This window comes from Canis lupus, chromosome 15, assembly GCF_011100685.1.
Source record: "Canis lupus familiaris isolate Mischka breed German Shepherd chromosome 15, alternate assembly UU_Cfam_GSD_1.0, whole genome shotgun sequence".
Taxonomy (NCBI): domain Eukaryota; kingdom Metazoa; phylum Chordata; class Mammalia; order Carnivora; family Canidae; genus Canis; species Canis lupus.
In genome coordinates this window covers 15758719-15774178 of record NC_049236.1, presented here as the reverse complement: position 1 = coordinate 15774178, position 15460 = coordinate 15758719, and the positions used below count along the sequence as shown (strand labels likewise).

Here is a 15460-nt window from a genome sequence, read left to right as displayed (position 1 = left end):
AGCCCCCTGCACTGATTAGAAATGATGGAACAGGTTTGGGTAGGCACAATTAAGGCTGTCTTCTCAAGTAGCTTGGGCTCTCTGATTCAGATCCTCTATACCTTTATGACTGGTCTCAGTCTTCTCTTCTGTAAAATGGGACCAGTGGAGTGCTTACTTCGGCAGCACATACACTAAAATTGGAATGATACAAAAAAAAAAAAGATACAGAAATTAGCGTGGCCCCTGCACAAGGATGATATGCAAATTCATAAAGCGTTCCATAAAAATTAACAAGGGATCAGTGGACATGAGAGAAAATCTTCCTGAGGAATTCTAGGTAGGATACTAAGGGCTGTGCCTCAAGGCCCTTGGCCCAAGAACAAAGGGATTTTAGGTGAGGAGTGAACAGCAGGCCAGATTGGCCCCCCGGGGGACCTTGGGTTCTAGCCAAGAGATGTTCTCTATGGGAGCCCATGGTCTTCTGGGCTGATACCTAGCAACTTGGAGTGTCTTTGCTCATTGGACCTACTGAGCACTGCTGGTAGGGAGGTATGGGTTGAAGTTGAGCCAGCTGTGGCCAAAAAGTGGACACTTTGCTGCCCTAGCACCAATCTCCTTCCCAGGTGCCCTTGGCAAGGCCCAGTCCCCAAAGGAGCAGAAGGTGCTGCATAATGAGGGCCAGATCAGGCACTGAACAAAAGGGCTAATGGCTGCCAAGAGGTCAGGATGTGTCAGTTCCACTGGGACCCTGGGAGCTACAGTGACCGTCTGCCTGTTCTGTGCTTTGTTTTCGGTTTCTCCATGCAGCTCGGATTGGGAAAATGAAACGGAGGAAGCAAGATGAAGGGCAGGTATGTCCCCTGTGCAACCGCCCCCTGGCAGGATCGGAGCAGGAGATGAGTAGGCATGTGGAGCATTGCCTTTCTAAGGTAGAGGGGCTATCACTACCTACCTCTTCTCCCCTCCCTCCCTCCCTTCCCCTGACACTAGCTGCTGGCTGCCCCCAGGTTTATGGGCTATGTTGGGGTCTCCATGTGGGCTCAGCAGCTTCTTCCTCTTTGTTCTTCACCCTCTTCCTTTGCTTTTACTCTTCTTCCCCTCCCCTGGGGCTCCAGTGGAAAATTATTGGGAAGAGGCCCAGATCTTTGACTTCTAGATTTGTTTACTTGAAAGGAGCACTGGAGCCAGGAGCCCATCTGGCACACCAAACTGGGGGCCAGGCCTGTGCCTTCCTCGTACACTCTGGGGAGCAGGTAGTGTGGCCTGGGACCCGCATGATCCTACTCTGCTCTTCACAGAGGGAAGGCTCCTGCGTGGCTGAGGATGATGCCGTGGACATCGAGCACGAGAACAGCAACCGCTTTGAGGAATATGAGTGGTGCGGGCAGAAGCGGATACGGGCCACCACTCTCCTGGAAGGTGGTTTCCGAGGTACAAGCAGCTGACACATAAAGCAGTGGCACTCTGGTGGCCAGGCCTCCGCTGGGGATCCATCTGTTGGGAGCTGAGAGGCCAGGGCCGGTGGCTGGTCATCCGTTCCACCACGTGGGAACCGCTGCTGGCGGGGCTCCTTTGTGACCGTGCTGCCTGCCTGTGATGTGCATATTAAAATGGATGTATTTGGGTGGGGAAATGGAATTGTGAGGCTGCAAGCTAGGAGTGACGAGGGGGGCTCTCAGCCTCGGGTGATGCATTGAAGGTGACAGCCAAGCCGCGTTAGTACCTGCATAAAATATTAAAGGGACGGTTATGCATTTATCACTCCATCCCTCTTAAGGCTGATAAATGAGAATCCAGCAACCTGCTGTACACCTCCAGCACTGGGGGCCCTGAGGGCTTCCAGGCAAACACATTGGATTTTCCTCCTCCTCCTCCTCAGCCCCATGTCAGGGAAATCAGTTGCAGAGGAGAGAGTGAGTTATGGCAAAATCTGACCTCCCATGAGCTTCATTGGTGAATCTAATTTTAGCTCTGATCCCATCCCTTCTCCCTGGGCGCCCTCTGCCCTGCAGCAAGAAGGGCCTAGGCCCAGCTGCTCGTTGCTTCCCTTGGGCTCTCTCCCGTGCTGCATAGGGGTCTGCAGGGCTTTGCCCAGCTCCATTGCCCTGCCAGCTCCACAGGGGGACATGGCTCAGTGGAATTCTCCCACCAAGGGGCTCAGCTCAGTGGAATTCTCCCACCAGGTCGGACAGTAGACCGACCGGTTGGATGCCTAGGGTCATGTCCTCTTGTCAGACTCCCCTGCTTTGGGCAGGAGGAAAGGGAAAGAGTCTGCCGCCTGGCCTCTAGCTCTCCTCTTTCTGTGCACGAGCACAGCTGGCACTGTAACTTACGATCATTAAGTGAACCAATCTGCTTCCCGTCTGCCTCCAATTCCCTGGGCAACACCCTTGGGAGTACTGGTGGGTCTGGTCCCCGGGGAATCTCACAGCAGCTGGGCAGAGGGTCTCTGCCTTGTTGGGGCCATGCTGTGTGGGCTGGTCCTGAGGAGCGGTCTCCATAGCACCGGTGCAGTGCAGACTGGACACGTGAAGGGCTCCGAGTCCAGGTGAGGCTTTCTGCCTCTGGGTTTCTCTCCATCCCCCAAGCATTTGGGGCAATCCAGAGTGTAAATCAGTACAGTAAATCAGCCCAAACCATTGCCAGAGCCTGAGCTGGAGAAAGTTCATTTGCCATTTCATTCTGGTCCTAGAGTTTTAGAGTGTGTGAGGCCCTGGGAGGATGAGCAGCAAAAAAAAACGAGGATCCTGGGAATCGCACACACAGGTGTCTGGTGGTGGCCCATGCAGGGTCTGTTGCAGCATGCCGCCCTAGGTTCACTCTGTTGGCAGCTGCAGATACTCACATCTTCCATGACTGTGGCAACCTCTTAGGTTTCCTGGCACAGAACTGGACCTGATGGCTTCTGGGCACCAGACAAGGCTTCCAGGGGGTAAAGCTGCATACATGGGGCCTGCTGGTTTGACAGAGTATTTCCCCTGCGCTGGGACGCACTTGCAGAGCGGGTGTGCTGTGCTCTTAGGCCCTGGGCGGGTGTCAGTTTTCCCTGAGTGTTTACAGTGTGAGGTTGTTCCTTTCAAGAATTCCTGAGGGTAGTTCAAAGGGGGGCTTTTCTTTGAGCGATTTGGAGAGCGAGAATGAGAGTGAGGCTTGAAGAGGGAGCAGGGCCGGAGGTGCCTTTATCTGCAGAGAATGGCTCCAGCTTGCCTGATAGAAGCTGCTGCCGCCTCTTAAACAGCTTAGTGCAGTCAAAAGACAGGCAGACTTGAAAGGCTGTTTTACAGCAAGATCAGCGGGGGCCACGAGGCAGAGAGCGGGGCGCAGTGGAGCAGAGGAGGCTGAGGCTCCTCGGTGGGGGGGCGGGAGGGGCATCAAAGGAGACCCTGGTTGATCCTGCCTGCCTCTGCCCCTGAAACCCTGTCTGCAGAAGCTGGCCATCTGTCAGTCTACCCTCCCTGGCCAGGACCGGTAGGCCTCAACTCTTGGGGGGTTGGGTGTGGCCCCGCCAGGCGGGCTGGTGTCAGTGCTGCGCATTGATCGCCCGCCGGGCGGGCCGGGCCGCAAGCCGGGCAGCGCGTGCTTAATGTGATTGAAAGGCAGTTAAAATGGCGGTGACCTTTTCAGGAGGAATTAGATTGCCTGCCAAGACCGGTTAGAGGGAGTGATAACGCCGGCTGAAGAAGCTGCCCAGCCGACTTCAGAGAGAGGGAGCAGAGGCAGGATGAGCGGGCAAGTGGTGAGGCCCATTTAAGCGGCACTGTGCGTGCTGACAGAACAGAGATTGCTGTCCTTGTTAGATATGAAAGAATTGAAGAATTGCAGATAAGTTCCTGTATCCGATCATCCCCTATCCCTCCTCCCAGACCAGAGCCCCTTCATCATCCTCAGCAAAGCTTCCCACCAAGCCCACTGGGAACTGGTCTGATGGAGCAGATCTGTTACCTTGAATGTGATCTGCTTTGGAGCCAGGGAGTGAGCAAGAGTTTTGGTGGAGACACTTGGCTGAGGGGAACAGGCCTTGGAGATGGACCTGTGGCTATCGAAGGCAAAGCCCAGCTAGCTCAGGCCCTGGATTGCTTGGAGTTGGAATCTAGAACAAAATGAAATACCAGACAGAACAGGTAAGTAAGCACCAAGATAGGTCTAGCTAGGATTAGATCTTTAAGAGGCTAAAGGAAATAAAGATTTCAAGACAGTAGGTTGGAAGACCTAAAACATTGGGAAATACGGTGGCCTTCCCAGTTCTCAGAAGTCATGGACTGTGCCCGAGCTGCTGACGTCCTCTCAGAACCCAAGGGATGCTCAGTGGCTCCTGCCATTTCCTCCACTGAGCATTAGAATTGCATAAAGGGTGGCACAGGGCCTGGTGCTTCCCCAACATCTCCCTGAGAGAGCTTAGCAGGTAGAAGAAAAAGATCCTCTTCTGGGACATCATGCCAGCATGGGCAGAGCAAGGGGCCTCTAGGCTAGAGCAGCAGGCCTCAGGGAAACCTAATTACACAGCCCTTTGGGACAAAACTCTCCCATCTGTAGGCAAAGGAAGTATGTGATGAATGAGCCACACCTTTCCTCTTTGCCTGTCTCTGGCCCCTGGGTCCTAGAAGAGACTTATGTTGAGCTTTCATCCTTGCCCTGTATTGGTTGCTAGTGAAAGTTCACCCTGCTGGATTTAAGGAGCCTGGAGCCCGTCGTGTCTGGAATGGACAGGCTGGAGAGAGGACACAGGAATGGTTGGTTTCAGAAAAGGTAACAGGGATGGGGCAGGCACAAGAGTGTGGTGACATGGAAAAATTTCCCGGGAGGCCACACAGGAACTAGAAGGTGCCGCAGCTGCATCTGTGAGCCCTGACAGGAGGCACACTGCTAGACTCTGTGCCTGAGCACGTTTGAATCAAACAGGTGGAGGGGAGGGAGAATGAGGCCACTAGAGAATCAGCTGTGCAGGCGTCTGCCCTGCGACTGCATCTTTCTCAAGTTCCCGTCTCAGCTTTAGGCGGGTTCCAAGTAGCCAGGGATGAGATCTCACAGAGAGGACAGGCAGGACAGCTAAAAGACCTGGCAGGTCTCCCGGATGTTTTGACCAGCTGTGGCTTGCTAAAACCACCCGATTCTGGGTCAGGAGGTGAGAGGTACTGGGAGTCCCAGGGCACAGAGAGCTAGGCTCTCCCCTAGCCGCTGCCCCCTTTAGCACATTAGTCCCCAAAAGATGGGAGCCCCCACGGCTACAAGCACCCCCCAGTGCAGCCCCGCTGCTTGGTCTGGTCAGTGACAGGTGCTGGAGCACCGGTGGCCGTCTTGGAGTGGGGATGGCTAGGGCTTCTGCCTTCTAGCTCCCTACTGCCTTTAGTTCTAACTGCTGCCTGGTGGGAGGGGTGAGGAGAGGTGGCAGGGAGCAGGGCACCTTCTGTCCCCTGTGGCAACTGACGGGGATTTAATCGCCTTTTGGAACACAATTGTTAAGCTGGGACAGAGGGAGTGCAGGCAGAAGGAGCAAGTATCAATGGTTTTAAACGGCGTCTGTCTCTCTGCGTCTCTCCTGACGTGAGGCAGTGAAACGCGTTATTGAGGAGGCCCGGAAAGTGGCTAAGTGCGTTTGACACACGCCAACTCCCTGCCTCCACACTGGATAATTGCATTGTCAACTGTTCAGCGAGGTGGCAGGTGACACTGCAGGCCGATTGATTGTCCCGCATCGCAGCTCCCCAGACTGTCAGCTCCCCAATCGATGGCGTTTACACAAGACACCGTAACTGCATCTGTAACTAATTCCAGTGTAAAACTCTCCGGAAGCTGCTGCCCCAGTCTCTCCCCCCGCCCCTCCCCTCAAGAGCATGGCCTCTGGAGGGCCCCAAGACTTTCCTTTCTCCCTGGGCTCAGGTTTTGTTAAGAGCAGCAGGTGAGGAAATTGATGGCTCCTTTATTTTGTGGTTTCGGGTTCCAGGACGTTAGTGTCCCCAGTAAACGGGCATCTCCAGTTTCTCAATCGATCACCTAATCAATTGATTAAATTAACACTGATTTTTTTTTTCCCCCTTTTCTCCTTGATGACCCAGGAAGAATTGAGTTTATGGGAGAGGGGTCATTTTTATAAAATTTAGACTTGCTTATCATTTCTGCATTTAAATCTCTTCTGTTGCTAAGTCTTCATTTGGAGGGAAGTGGTTTTTCACACTGCCTGCCCTCCCAGAACCCACTCTGCTGAGCGTCGTTGACAGTCAGGCTTAGCTTGACTGTAGACAGCAGCCCATCGTGTTGTGCCACTTGAGGTGGGGTTGAGCCCCAGCAAGGGGCCTGCCCTGTAGACTGGAGGGTACTCCAGGTCATCTTGGAGGTCCTGGGAGCTGAGTTGCTTCCCTGGATAGCAGCAGCAGGAGTGGCAGCTTGCTTGTTATCCCCAGAGCTACATGGAACAGGAGCCAGAGGCTTGGAAAGGAGCTCTGTGTGCCATCTTGCCTCTGAGTACTGGCTTGGGATGTTCCAGCAGCTGAGAACATAAAACAGCTATGGAGCCTTCCTCTCAAAGCAGGGGGGGAGGGCAAGCTGGTGGGGGCGCTGTCTGCATAAAACGGCTTTATGGCAGTTTCTTTTTATTATGATTCTGCCAGAAGTCAGCAAGTGACATTTCATTAAGAAAATAAAGTTTAATGTGCTGGGAAGGAGATTGGAGCAGGCTAGGGCAGCATAAGAGGGAAATTGGCAGTAGCAGCCTGTTCTGAACACCTGTGGGGGCAGGGAGAGGTTCCCTACACCTGTCTGCACTGGGGGATGGGGTCAGGGTCACAGCATGTGTCATGCTCCCCGTCCTACCTAGCTGGTCAGAGGAGCAGGAAGTCACCTGCTTCAGGCCTCAGCCTCCTTTCTGACACAGGGCTCTCGGGCCCTACCAGGTTGGGGCCAGCCATCACTGCTGTGGGCCTGGCCAGCTCTGCTGGATGATGCTGAGACCACAGCAGTGTATCAGACCTGGGTTTTGAATCTGGTGAGGGACCATGGCGATACAAATAAATATGATTGGAGTTGCCCGGGAGTCTGGGTGGACACCAAGGAAGAGGACAGCTATGTAGAAATACCTGGGGACATCTCTGCCCTCAGCACTGGAGGGTACAGATCAGGTCTTGAAACTCTTGGGTCTCAGATGCCAAACCAGGCAGAGGATGATGAGTTCAGTAAAAGTTGAAAGAATGTTGCTGGGGTGAGTTCATTCAGGAGGTATTTCTGGAGCAGCTATGCGCATAGGCACTGTGAGTTCATAGCAGGAGGCATGGCTGAGCTGGGTCAGACTTGTGAACAAGCCAGCCGGGTTTGTTTTGTAGACCAGGAGGCAGAAGAATTAACAGGATGTACAAAGGCAAGGGCACAGGCTTGGGGAAAGCTCCTGTCCACTGGAGCAGGAGTCCTGGTCAGGGCCTGGCAGAGGAGAGGACTTCAGGCCACAGGGCTGCTCTCTGTGTTGAGAAACTGGGACTCTTCCTGGCAGCCTTGTGGGACCCTGCTCTCAGCTTCGCCACCAGTTCTTTGCTTTCTTTTTTGCACACTCACCAGACAGGGCTGGGCAGGGCCAGGCTGAGGAGAGGATGTGAGGCTGACTGCTGAGCTGTGTGTACTTGGGGGAGGGGGCGTTGGCAGGGTTCGGGGGCACAGGCTGTAAGTGAACCTGATAGCTACATTCTGATTGATGGCGGAGTTTGTCTCCCAAACTGTCAGAGGGTTTATAGAGGTGCCACTCACCCACAAGGAGGGAATTGCTTGTCAGGACACCTGGCCGTGAACAGGAGACAGAGCTGTAACTTGGTGTTTTCTCAGCTTAATGGCCCTGCTGCTGACCTGCCTGCTGCCTCAGTGTGTCAGTTTGTTGGTGCCTCAGTGTGGAGGGGAAATGAGGATTGTCAGGGAGGGGTGGAGCCAAGGCAGTGCCTAGCGCCTCTCCTTCCTTCGTGCTACTTGCCTTTGGGATGGACGGAACTTCCGTGAGACCAGAGACTGGAAGCGTAGGTGGCGGAAGGAAGGTCAGGAAGAAAGTGGGCTTGAAAGATGGAGAACATTCCACATGGAGTGAAGAGCATGAGCAAAGGTCTCAAGAGCAGGACATATGGGCTCGTGTGAGGTGCAGTACGTTGTCTGTAGGCATAGTGCTCATGGAGGGAAATGAGCAAAGGTGGAGAAGTAGGTGCATCCACATGTTGATAGATCTGGCTGAGATTATACACCTGGTGGGAGCCATAGCTGGTTTTGGAGCCAGGAACAGAAGGGTCAGAACATGTGGCAAGCAGGATGGAGGAACAGATGAGAGGCTTGAGGGCCCCCTGTAAGACTGTTGTCCTGGTGAGAATGGAAAGAACGACAAGAACAAGTTCTGGAGCTTCCTCGCCTCTGAGGGTTTCCTTGCTGATTCTACCTGCCACAGATTCCATTGTTCTCATCTCTCTGTGTCCTGGCGGGGCTGCTGTGCCTGCCAGGGGATGTGGTGTGAGACCACTGGGAGGAGGAGGCAGGGGCAGGGAGGGAGAAGCACCTTTGTGGCCCCTGACCCTGGCTCTCAGGAAAGGTGATGGGAGCACAGGGCAGGTAAGGAGCCCTGAGGTGGCTTTGGCAGCTCACCCGTCCCTGTTGGCCAGGGGTTTGCCTGAGGCTGGGCCAGATGCACCTTGGTAGGGTCAGCAGCTTCCTGGCCCATGGCCCTGCCTCCATGCAGCCCGGTTGCCTTTGTGGATTGCTCTGAGAAGCAGGTGTGCGTGCCTATCCTCCCTCGTCTGTCCCTTCCTAATCCCTTTATAACTGCACTTGTCCAGGAATCTGGGCTGAGTGAGGTGGAGATGAATAATTAATGTCAGGCGCTTCAGACACCAAATATTTGAACAGCTGCCTGGTGTTTTTGCTGGCAAGGACCTGGCGGCCAAAATCAGGACGTTGGCTGGGGGTCTTGCAGTGTGGCTCTGACTGGCCCTAGCCAGTTTGCTCTTCCCTCTGATGGACTGTCACGGTGGACCATGGGCCACAGGGGATGCCCAGGTCCTCGGTGCGAGTGGCTTCTTCGTAGACCTGAATTTCTTGTCCTCTTTCTGCTCGTCCTAGACCTGGAAGACAGGTGGACAGCAGGGCCAGCTTGAGTGTCTCCTGAGGACCTGACGTAGTATATGAATGGGCTAGTTTATGAGTAGAGGCCACTGGGAGCAGCGAGAAGTGGCATAGGAGGAAGAGGAAGAGATACACAGAGTGAAAGGGATTGAAACATCAGAGCCAAGAGCACCTGAGTAATTGGCTCTCTGTGTTCCAGGCCCAAATTTCTATCTGGGCCTCGCCTGGCCCCAAACCTGAGCCCTACCTAGAAACAAAGAAGGGGCACCCTTGGCGTCATCTTGTTGGCCCCTGGCCCTGCTCACATCCTGCTTCCCACAGGCTCTGGCTTCGTCATGTGCAGCGGCAAGGAGAATCCGGACAGCGATGCTGACCTGGATGTGGATGGGGATGACACTCTGGAGTACGGGAAGCCGCAGTATCCTTGGGGCATTGTGGGACAAGGGGGGGGCTGGTGGGACAGGCCAAAGGGAATTTAAAAAGTAGCCAGCACCTCTACCTCTGGTACTTGCTCATACCGTCCACCCCCGCTTGGGGTCAGTGTAAAAGCTTTAACCTTCATGGCCTATTGCAAACTAGGATCTGTTGTCCTTGACCACCATGCCAGATACACGGAGGCTGATGTCATCCCCTGCACAGGCGAGGAGCCTGGTGAAGCCAAGGAAAGAGAGGCACTTCGGGGCGCAGTCCTAAAGCAAGTGTGGGCATAGGCTTGGGTGGGTGGGGTGGGATAGAGGGATGGGAAGTCCTGAAGGCAAGGGTCAACCCCGTACCCACCCCAGGGCTCCCCTTTAGGGCTCCCCTTTAGGAGCCCCTTTAGGGCTCACTCTGTTTTCTCCTCCTCTCCCTAGTGGCGGCCCTCCCAGCACACGCATCACGCCTGAGTTCTCTAAATGGGCCAGTGACGGTAAGTCCTGACCCACCTTAGGAGTAATGGGGGAGAAGGGACATCCTTTGGGTGGTGGTGACTGACTCAAGCCCAATCCCTCACCTGTGCTGCCCCGTCTGGCCAGAGTATGAGTTGCCCCTCTGTCCCAGCAGAGATGCCATCTACCAGCAATGGTGAGAGCAGCAAGCAGGAGGCCATGCAGAAGACCTGCAAGAATAGTGACATCGAGAAGTGAGTGTCTGGCCAGGAGAGAGGGGCGCCTGGGAGGGCAGTGCAGGGGGTGGGGGGTGCTCTTTGCTAGCAGAAAGGTCTGCTGCCAGGGCTCCTGGCTCTCCAGAGCACAGCTTAGTCCTGCAGCCCTGGGCACACGACCGGCAGTGGGGCCCAGCTGGTGCTAAGCGTGACTCTGTGAATTGATCGCTGGGCCACTGCCCTGGGAGTCCTGGCGGAGGGAGGAGCAGTCGGCCTGCCTGCCTGCCCGCTGCGGCGGCCTCCGCCCGGGAATGTGATGTATGGCTGCCCAGCCCAGCCGGCGCACTTGATTCATCTCTAGTTTCTGTTTCTTAATCGGGAGCTAAATTGGTTTCATTTTTCTTGTCCCGGGTGGCGCTCGCAGTGGGTTTTAGGCAGGAGCATTGGGTCTCATCACTTCTGGTAGGAATTTTTGGCCTGGGTTCAGTGGCAGGGGAAAGGGGATCTGATCCGTTAGCACTTTACATGGGGCTGGGCAGCCCCTGGCCTGGATCCCCAGGCGACACAAGGACTTGGAATCAGCCGAGCGTCTTACTGCCTTTCCGGGAGCCCAAGCAAGGCCAGCTCTGGCCCTAAGAGTGGCATTGTCCAGTTCTGGCTGCCTGGAGTTGCTGCTGTTGGCCACTGCTTACCTCCCCTCACCCCACCCCTCTCTCTCTGCTGGAGGCTAGGTTGCCTGGGGTTAAAAGGCAGCCTCTTCATTCCAGGGCCAGTGTTCCATCTTGCCTCCTGCCAGGAGAGTGGATTGCAGGCCGGTGCAAGGCCGGGTCGGTGGCCCAGGGTCACCTCCCATTTGTTTCCCTCCATTTTGTGTTGTCATAAATTCATTCCAGCCCGTTGTGGTTGATCAGTTTATCTCGGCTGGGGCCGCGAGTGCTGCTGGCATGATGTATGGGCCGCGGCTCGGGGCCCGGCTGCCCATGAATCACCGCAGCTGCTCCGTGTCAGTGCTGGAGCGGGCCGCACGGGTTCGGCGCAACCAGCTTGGGGGGGGGAGGAATGACGTATGGATGTTTATTTAATAATTCTCTCCTACTCCAGCTGAGCGGGGCGGGCGGGGCCGCAAGGGGCGCCCACCCTCGTCTGGAGGGGCTGCTCATAAATCAGAAAGACAAGATCATTAATCAGGGATGGCGCCCGAGGGGGAGGTGGGGGCCAGAGCCAGTGGCCATCCATGAAGGTACTACCTACCCAAGGCTGGGGGAAGTTGCAACTTCTGTCCCACCTGTGTGAGCACAGGCACCAGTAGGTGAGGTTCTCTGGGATGAGTCGTAGACTAGCCCAGGTATATGCAGAGATCTCCACTGGGTCTGGATCTGCCAAGATTAGGACTCTCCAGTCCCTAGGACTTCTCTCTTCCTGGTACAGAACGTGTGTTCCTACCCTAGATCTTTTTCACAACCCAGGGGAAGCAGGAAGGCGGGATGCCATGGCTTCTTCCAGGAAATTTTCCACCCCCTGCCCTGGATGGTCTCTGGAATAACAACTCACAAGCAGCCTGGGTCAGGAACTAGAGAATTGGGTGTCGCACCAGAGCAGAGATTACAGGCCAGGTGTATGCTGAGCAAATCCACGATAAGGTGGGCTCTGCAGTTGGATGTGGCCTGTGGAGCTTTTGAAGATGAAGCAGGGGATGGCTTCATTCTCTCCTGGCCCCATCCTTTTTGCTTTTCTAGCTCTAACTCGTCTGATACAGGGTTTGAGAGTGCTCTGCTCTGTTCTGGGGTCGGCCTGTGCCCCTAGTTCCAGGCCTTAGTTTCTCAATTTTTTAAATTACTGCATAAGGGGCACCTGGGTGGCTCAAGGCTGAGCATCTTCCTTCAGCTCAGGTTGTGATCCCGGGGTCCTGGCAGCCTGCTTCTCCCTCTGTCTTCTGTGTGTGTCTCGTGAATAAAAAAAACAGAATGTTTTAAAAATTTAAAAAATAATAATAAAAATAACTGTGTAAGGGCAGCCTGGGTGGCTCAGCAGTTTAGCACTTTCCTTCAGCCCAGGGCATGATCCTGGAGACCCAGGATCGAGTCCCGCGTCAGGCTCCCTGTGTGGAGCCTGCTTCTCCCTCTGTGTGTCTGCCTCTTTCTCTCTGGATCTCTCATAAATAAAACCTTTAAAAAAATAAATAAATAAATAACTGCAAAAGACGAGGCAGATGTCCAGCCTGGTTCTTGGAGAGCAAGGGAGCACAGCTACCTTGTCCCCTTGTCAGGAATTTACCAGCAGTCCAGATGAGGATGGCACACATGGCGTTGGGCAGAGTGCCAGGGGAAGCGTCAGCTGTGCCAGTGTTTGTAAGGTTCGAGAGGGTGGTGAAGGCCTCCAGATTGGAAAGTCAAATGGACCCTCCCAGAGAAATCAGCCAGTGCAGACCCTTCGCAGCTCCCCTGGAGAGAGGCAGGGCAGAGAGGGTCCGGAACCCGTGGAGTAATAGATGGAGGGCATCCCTGATACAGGGACAGCCATCAAGAAGTCACATTCTTTGTTGCTGCTAGTGCATAAGAGAGAAAAGTCAGAGATCAGAGTTTGTTGTTGTCCATGGAATGTTACCTACCATCCTCCCCATGCCCCCCAGTACTGCTTAGGCCCAACAGGGAAAGACCACCTGTAAGATTTCAGGTTTTTTTTAAGCCAGTTGTCTGCTCCAGGCTGGCAGGACGGGCCATCGCTGCCCGCACGGCACCACGCTTACGATTCTCCCTCAGTCCGCTCTTACTTCCCCTTTAAACCTCGGCTCCTCCCTGTCACAGCCTCCTCCAGGGCGCCCAGCAACTTCTGGTTGTCACTGAGTGTGGCCCCCGAAGTCTGCCCGGATACTGTCTCCTTTCCCACTGGAGCACGCTGTGCTTGCCCACGGGCGAGTGGTGCCTGGGCCTAGAGACCCAGCTCCTCCTGGGCGTTGCCAGTGCGGTAATGGTAGTCACGTAGTTTTTGGTTGATCACAGCATGGGTCTGCGGGGTTTGCATCCCACCTCCCTCACTCTGAGCCAGAGGCAAGCTACTTAATGTTCCTCTGCTGCTTTAGTTTCCTCGTATATAAAATGGGAATATTACAATCTCCTCATGGGGTTTTTGTGAGGTATAAATAAAATAATTTTTAATCCCTCTCAGTACAATTTCTGGCATTTAGTAAGCGCTTAATAAATTTTGGTTCTTTTATTTGTATTATTATCATTATTATCCCCTAAGGCCCATCTCTGGTAGCATCTTTTCTGTTCCTTCAGGCAGCATTCTTACTCTTCCCCATCTGGGAGCTCCTCTCGGTTCTGTTCACTTGTTTTAGAAGGGATGGGAGGGATCCCTCCACTCCTTGAGATAGTCCTGGCTCTTCACTGTTCAGTACCGCGGCCCACAGAGCCTTCTGGAAGTTACAAGGACTTTCATGGGCAGGGCTTGAACCAGCAGGTGAGGACTCTTCAGGGCATCCGATGTGCCCAGGAAGAAACAGTAAGGAGCCCTTGAGGCCTATGGCCCAGGACCTGGATTCTGTGAGACTTGTGCAGTCCCCACATCTCTTAATTACGTGGCATTTCAGTCAACAAACATTTACTCGTACTCATGTGCCCGCCGTGGGGCTCATGTCCATAGACCGTATTGGTAGTGTGAGCAGTTTGCCCTTGGGAAACTACGTCTTGCACAGGAGACCAGGACGTTTGCAGCTGTGCCTCTGTGTGGTCTGGCGCAGGGTGCTGGAGAGCACAGGGCAGCAGCCACCAGCGGTGGTGCTGGCAGAAGGGTCAGGAGAGGCTTCTGGTGAGTTAGGAGGTGGGGTGGTCCCGAGCAAGCAGAAGGTGCCGGAGAGGCCAAGGGAGTGAATAACGGTGCTGTGTGTGGGCAGCTTCTTCTTTGGTGGATGGAGCAGCACGTGGTGGATGGCTAGACCAAGGAGTTCCTGGTCAGCTTGTGAGGGGTTTGGTAGAGCCTTATTCTGAGGGCAACTGGGATGTTGGAAGTAGAAGTGGTCAGATTTGCCAAATTCTAGGTGCTAAGAGAATAGAATGAGGGATCTGGAGGCAGAAGGGCCATTCAGGTCAGCGGTGGAATCGGGGGAGAGATCATGAGAGCCTGGACCAGTGGTGGCAGTGGAGAGACTACAGAGAGACTGAGAACGAGGGGACAGATTGGAGGGGTCGAGGGGACAGTTGGAGAATGGCTCCCAGGTATCTGGTTTGGAGGCGGAGGAACTAGGAGTTCAGTTCTAGAAGGTGGAATTTACAGATAGGGGATTTGGGCAAGCAGGGGGCAGGGACATTTGAGAGACATTTATATATGTGTGTGCTTCTAGAATTCAAGGGAGGTGTGGGCTGGAGGTTCAGATTAGAGATGCCAGGCTGCTGCCTGCCCAACCATGCCGTCCTCTTTACAGAATCACCGAAGATTCAGCTGTGACCACGTTTGAGGCCCTGAAGGCTCGGGTCAGGGAGCTTGAACGGCAGCTATCCCGTGGGGACCGTTACAAATGCCTCATCTGTATGGTGAGAGAAAGGGAACCTGGGAGGCCTCTGGTCAGGCTTCAGTGCCCTCTGGGGGGTGGACAGGGCCTCTGCACTGTGATCAGAGCGCTTTAGAGGGCGGGCCAGCCTCAGGGTGACTCCTTCTCTGCCCCCTCCTCCCTAGGACTCCTACTCGATGCCCCTCACGTCCATCCAGTGTTGGCATGTGCACTGCGAGGAGTGCTGGCTGCGGACCCTGGTGAGGTGGCATGGGGGTCGGGGAGTGGGTGGCTGTTTCCGGTGATGCTTGAACCTGCTTAAGGGGAGGGAGATGCACACAGCCAGGGGAGCACGAGCCTCGAACACAGCGGCGGGAAGCCAGGATAGTCACCCCCCCAGGTCCCCCCACTCTTTGCTCCCCCACCAGGTTTATTAAATTCCCTCCCTCCGTGGGTTCACTGCCTGCCCACCCCCAAAGCCCACTCTCACACTAGTGGTGAGATCCCGGGTCAGGAGGAGGCTGAGTGTGGGTAAGCAGGACCGGGGCCTCGGCCCCTCCCCCTGCCATTACTAAGCTCCTTCTGCTCCTGCCCGTTCTTCGCTCCGGAGCAGCCATTAAAATGTCGCCCGGAGACAGCAATAAAAGGCCCGGACGTGGGCTCTGTGTCCTGATCAAAGGCCGCATGTAATCTCGTTAGGGCCGCCGCAGCCACAGCTGGACCCAGCCTTGTTCTCATTACCGGGGCTCCCGCTGCGGGGCTGGCCAGGCGGGTTTGATCCTGGCGTCCCCCCAGCACAGGAGCGTGCCTGCCTGCTTGCAGAGGCCGCCCGTGCA

General features: G+C 54.9%; 1 protein-coding gene, 1 long non-coding RNA gene and 1 pseudogene across 9 annotated transcripts in view; 2 read left to right on the top strand and 1 right to left on the bottom strand.

Annotated features, from left to right (window-relative positions):
* RNF220 (ring finger protein 220) overlaps positions 1 to 15460 on the top strand; it is a 234815-nt gene that overhangs the window by 218197 nt on the left and 1158 nt on the right. For 6 of the 7 annotated variants that reach the window (XM_038558283.1, XM_038558281.1, XM_038558280.1 and 3 more), the window contains 8 exons: positions 790 to 911; positions 1281 to 1413; positions 9379 to 9475; positions 9665 to 9751; positions 9909 to 9964; positions 10099 to 10177; positions 14559 to 14667; positions 14810 to 14884. In XM_038558283.1, the coding sequence (XP_038414211.1) occupies positions 790 to 911; positions 1281 to 1413; positions 9379 to 9475; positions 9665 to 9751; positions 9909 to 9964; positions 10099 to 10177; positions 14559 to 14667; positions 14810 to 14884 (758 nt within the window). The remainder of the gene's footprint in view (positions 1 to 789; positions 912 to 1280; positions 1414 to 9378; positions 9476 to 9664; positions 9752 to 9908; positions 9965 to 10098; positions 10178 to 14558; positions 14668 to 14809; positions 14885 to 15460) is intronic. The other variant, XM_038558284.1, reaches the window with a different exon arrangement.
* On the top strand, positions 150 to 270 carry LOC119869479 (annotated as a pseudogene).
* Positions 966 to 12070, bottom strand: LOC111098987. 2 transcript variants are annotated; one of them, XR_005370294.1, is made up of 3 exons: positions 10049 to 12070; positions 2316 to 9056; positions 966 to 1705 (listed from the first exon to the last, which is right to left on the bottom strand). It is a non-coding gene; the product is annotated as an uncharacterized LOC111098987 (long non-coding RNA). The 2 variants fall into 2 exon arrangements; XR_005370295.1 differs by lacking the exon at positions 966 to 1705 and having other exon boundaries at positions 5880 to 8301; positions 10049 to 12069.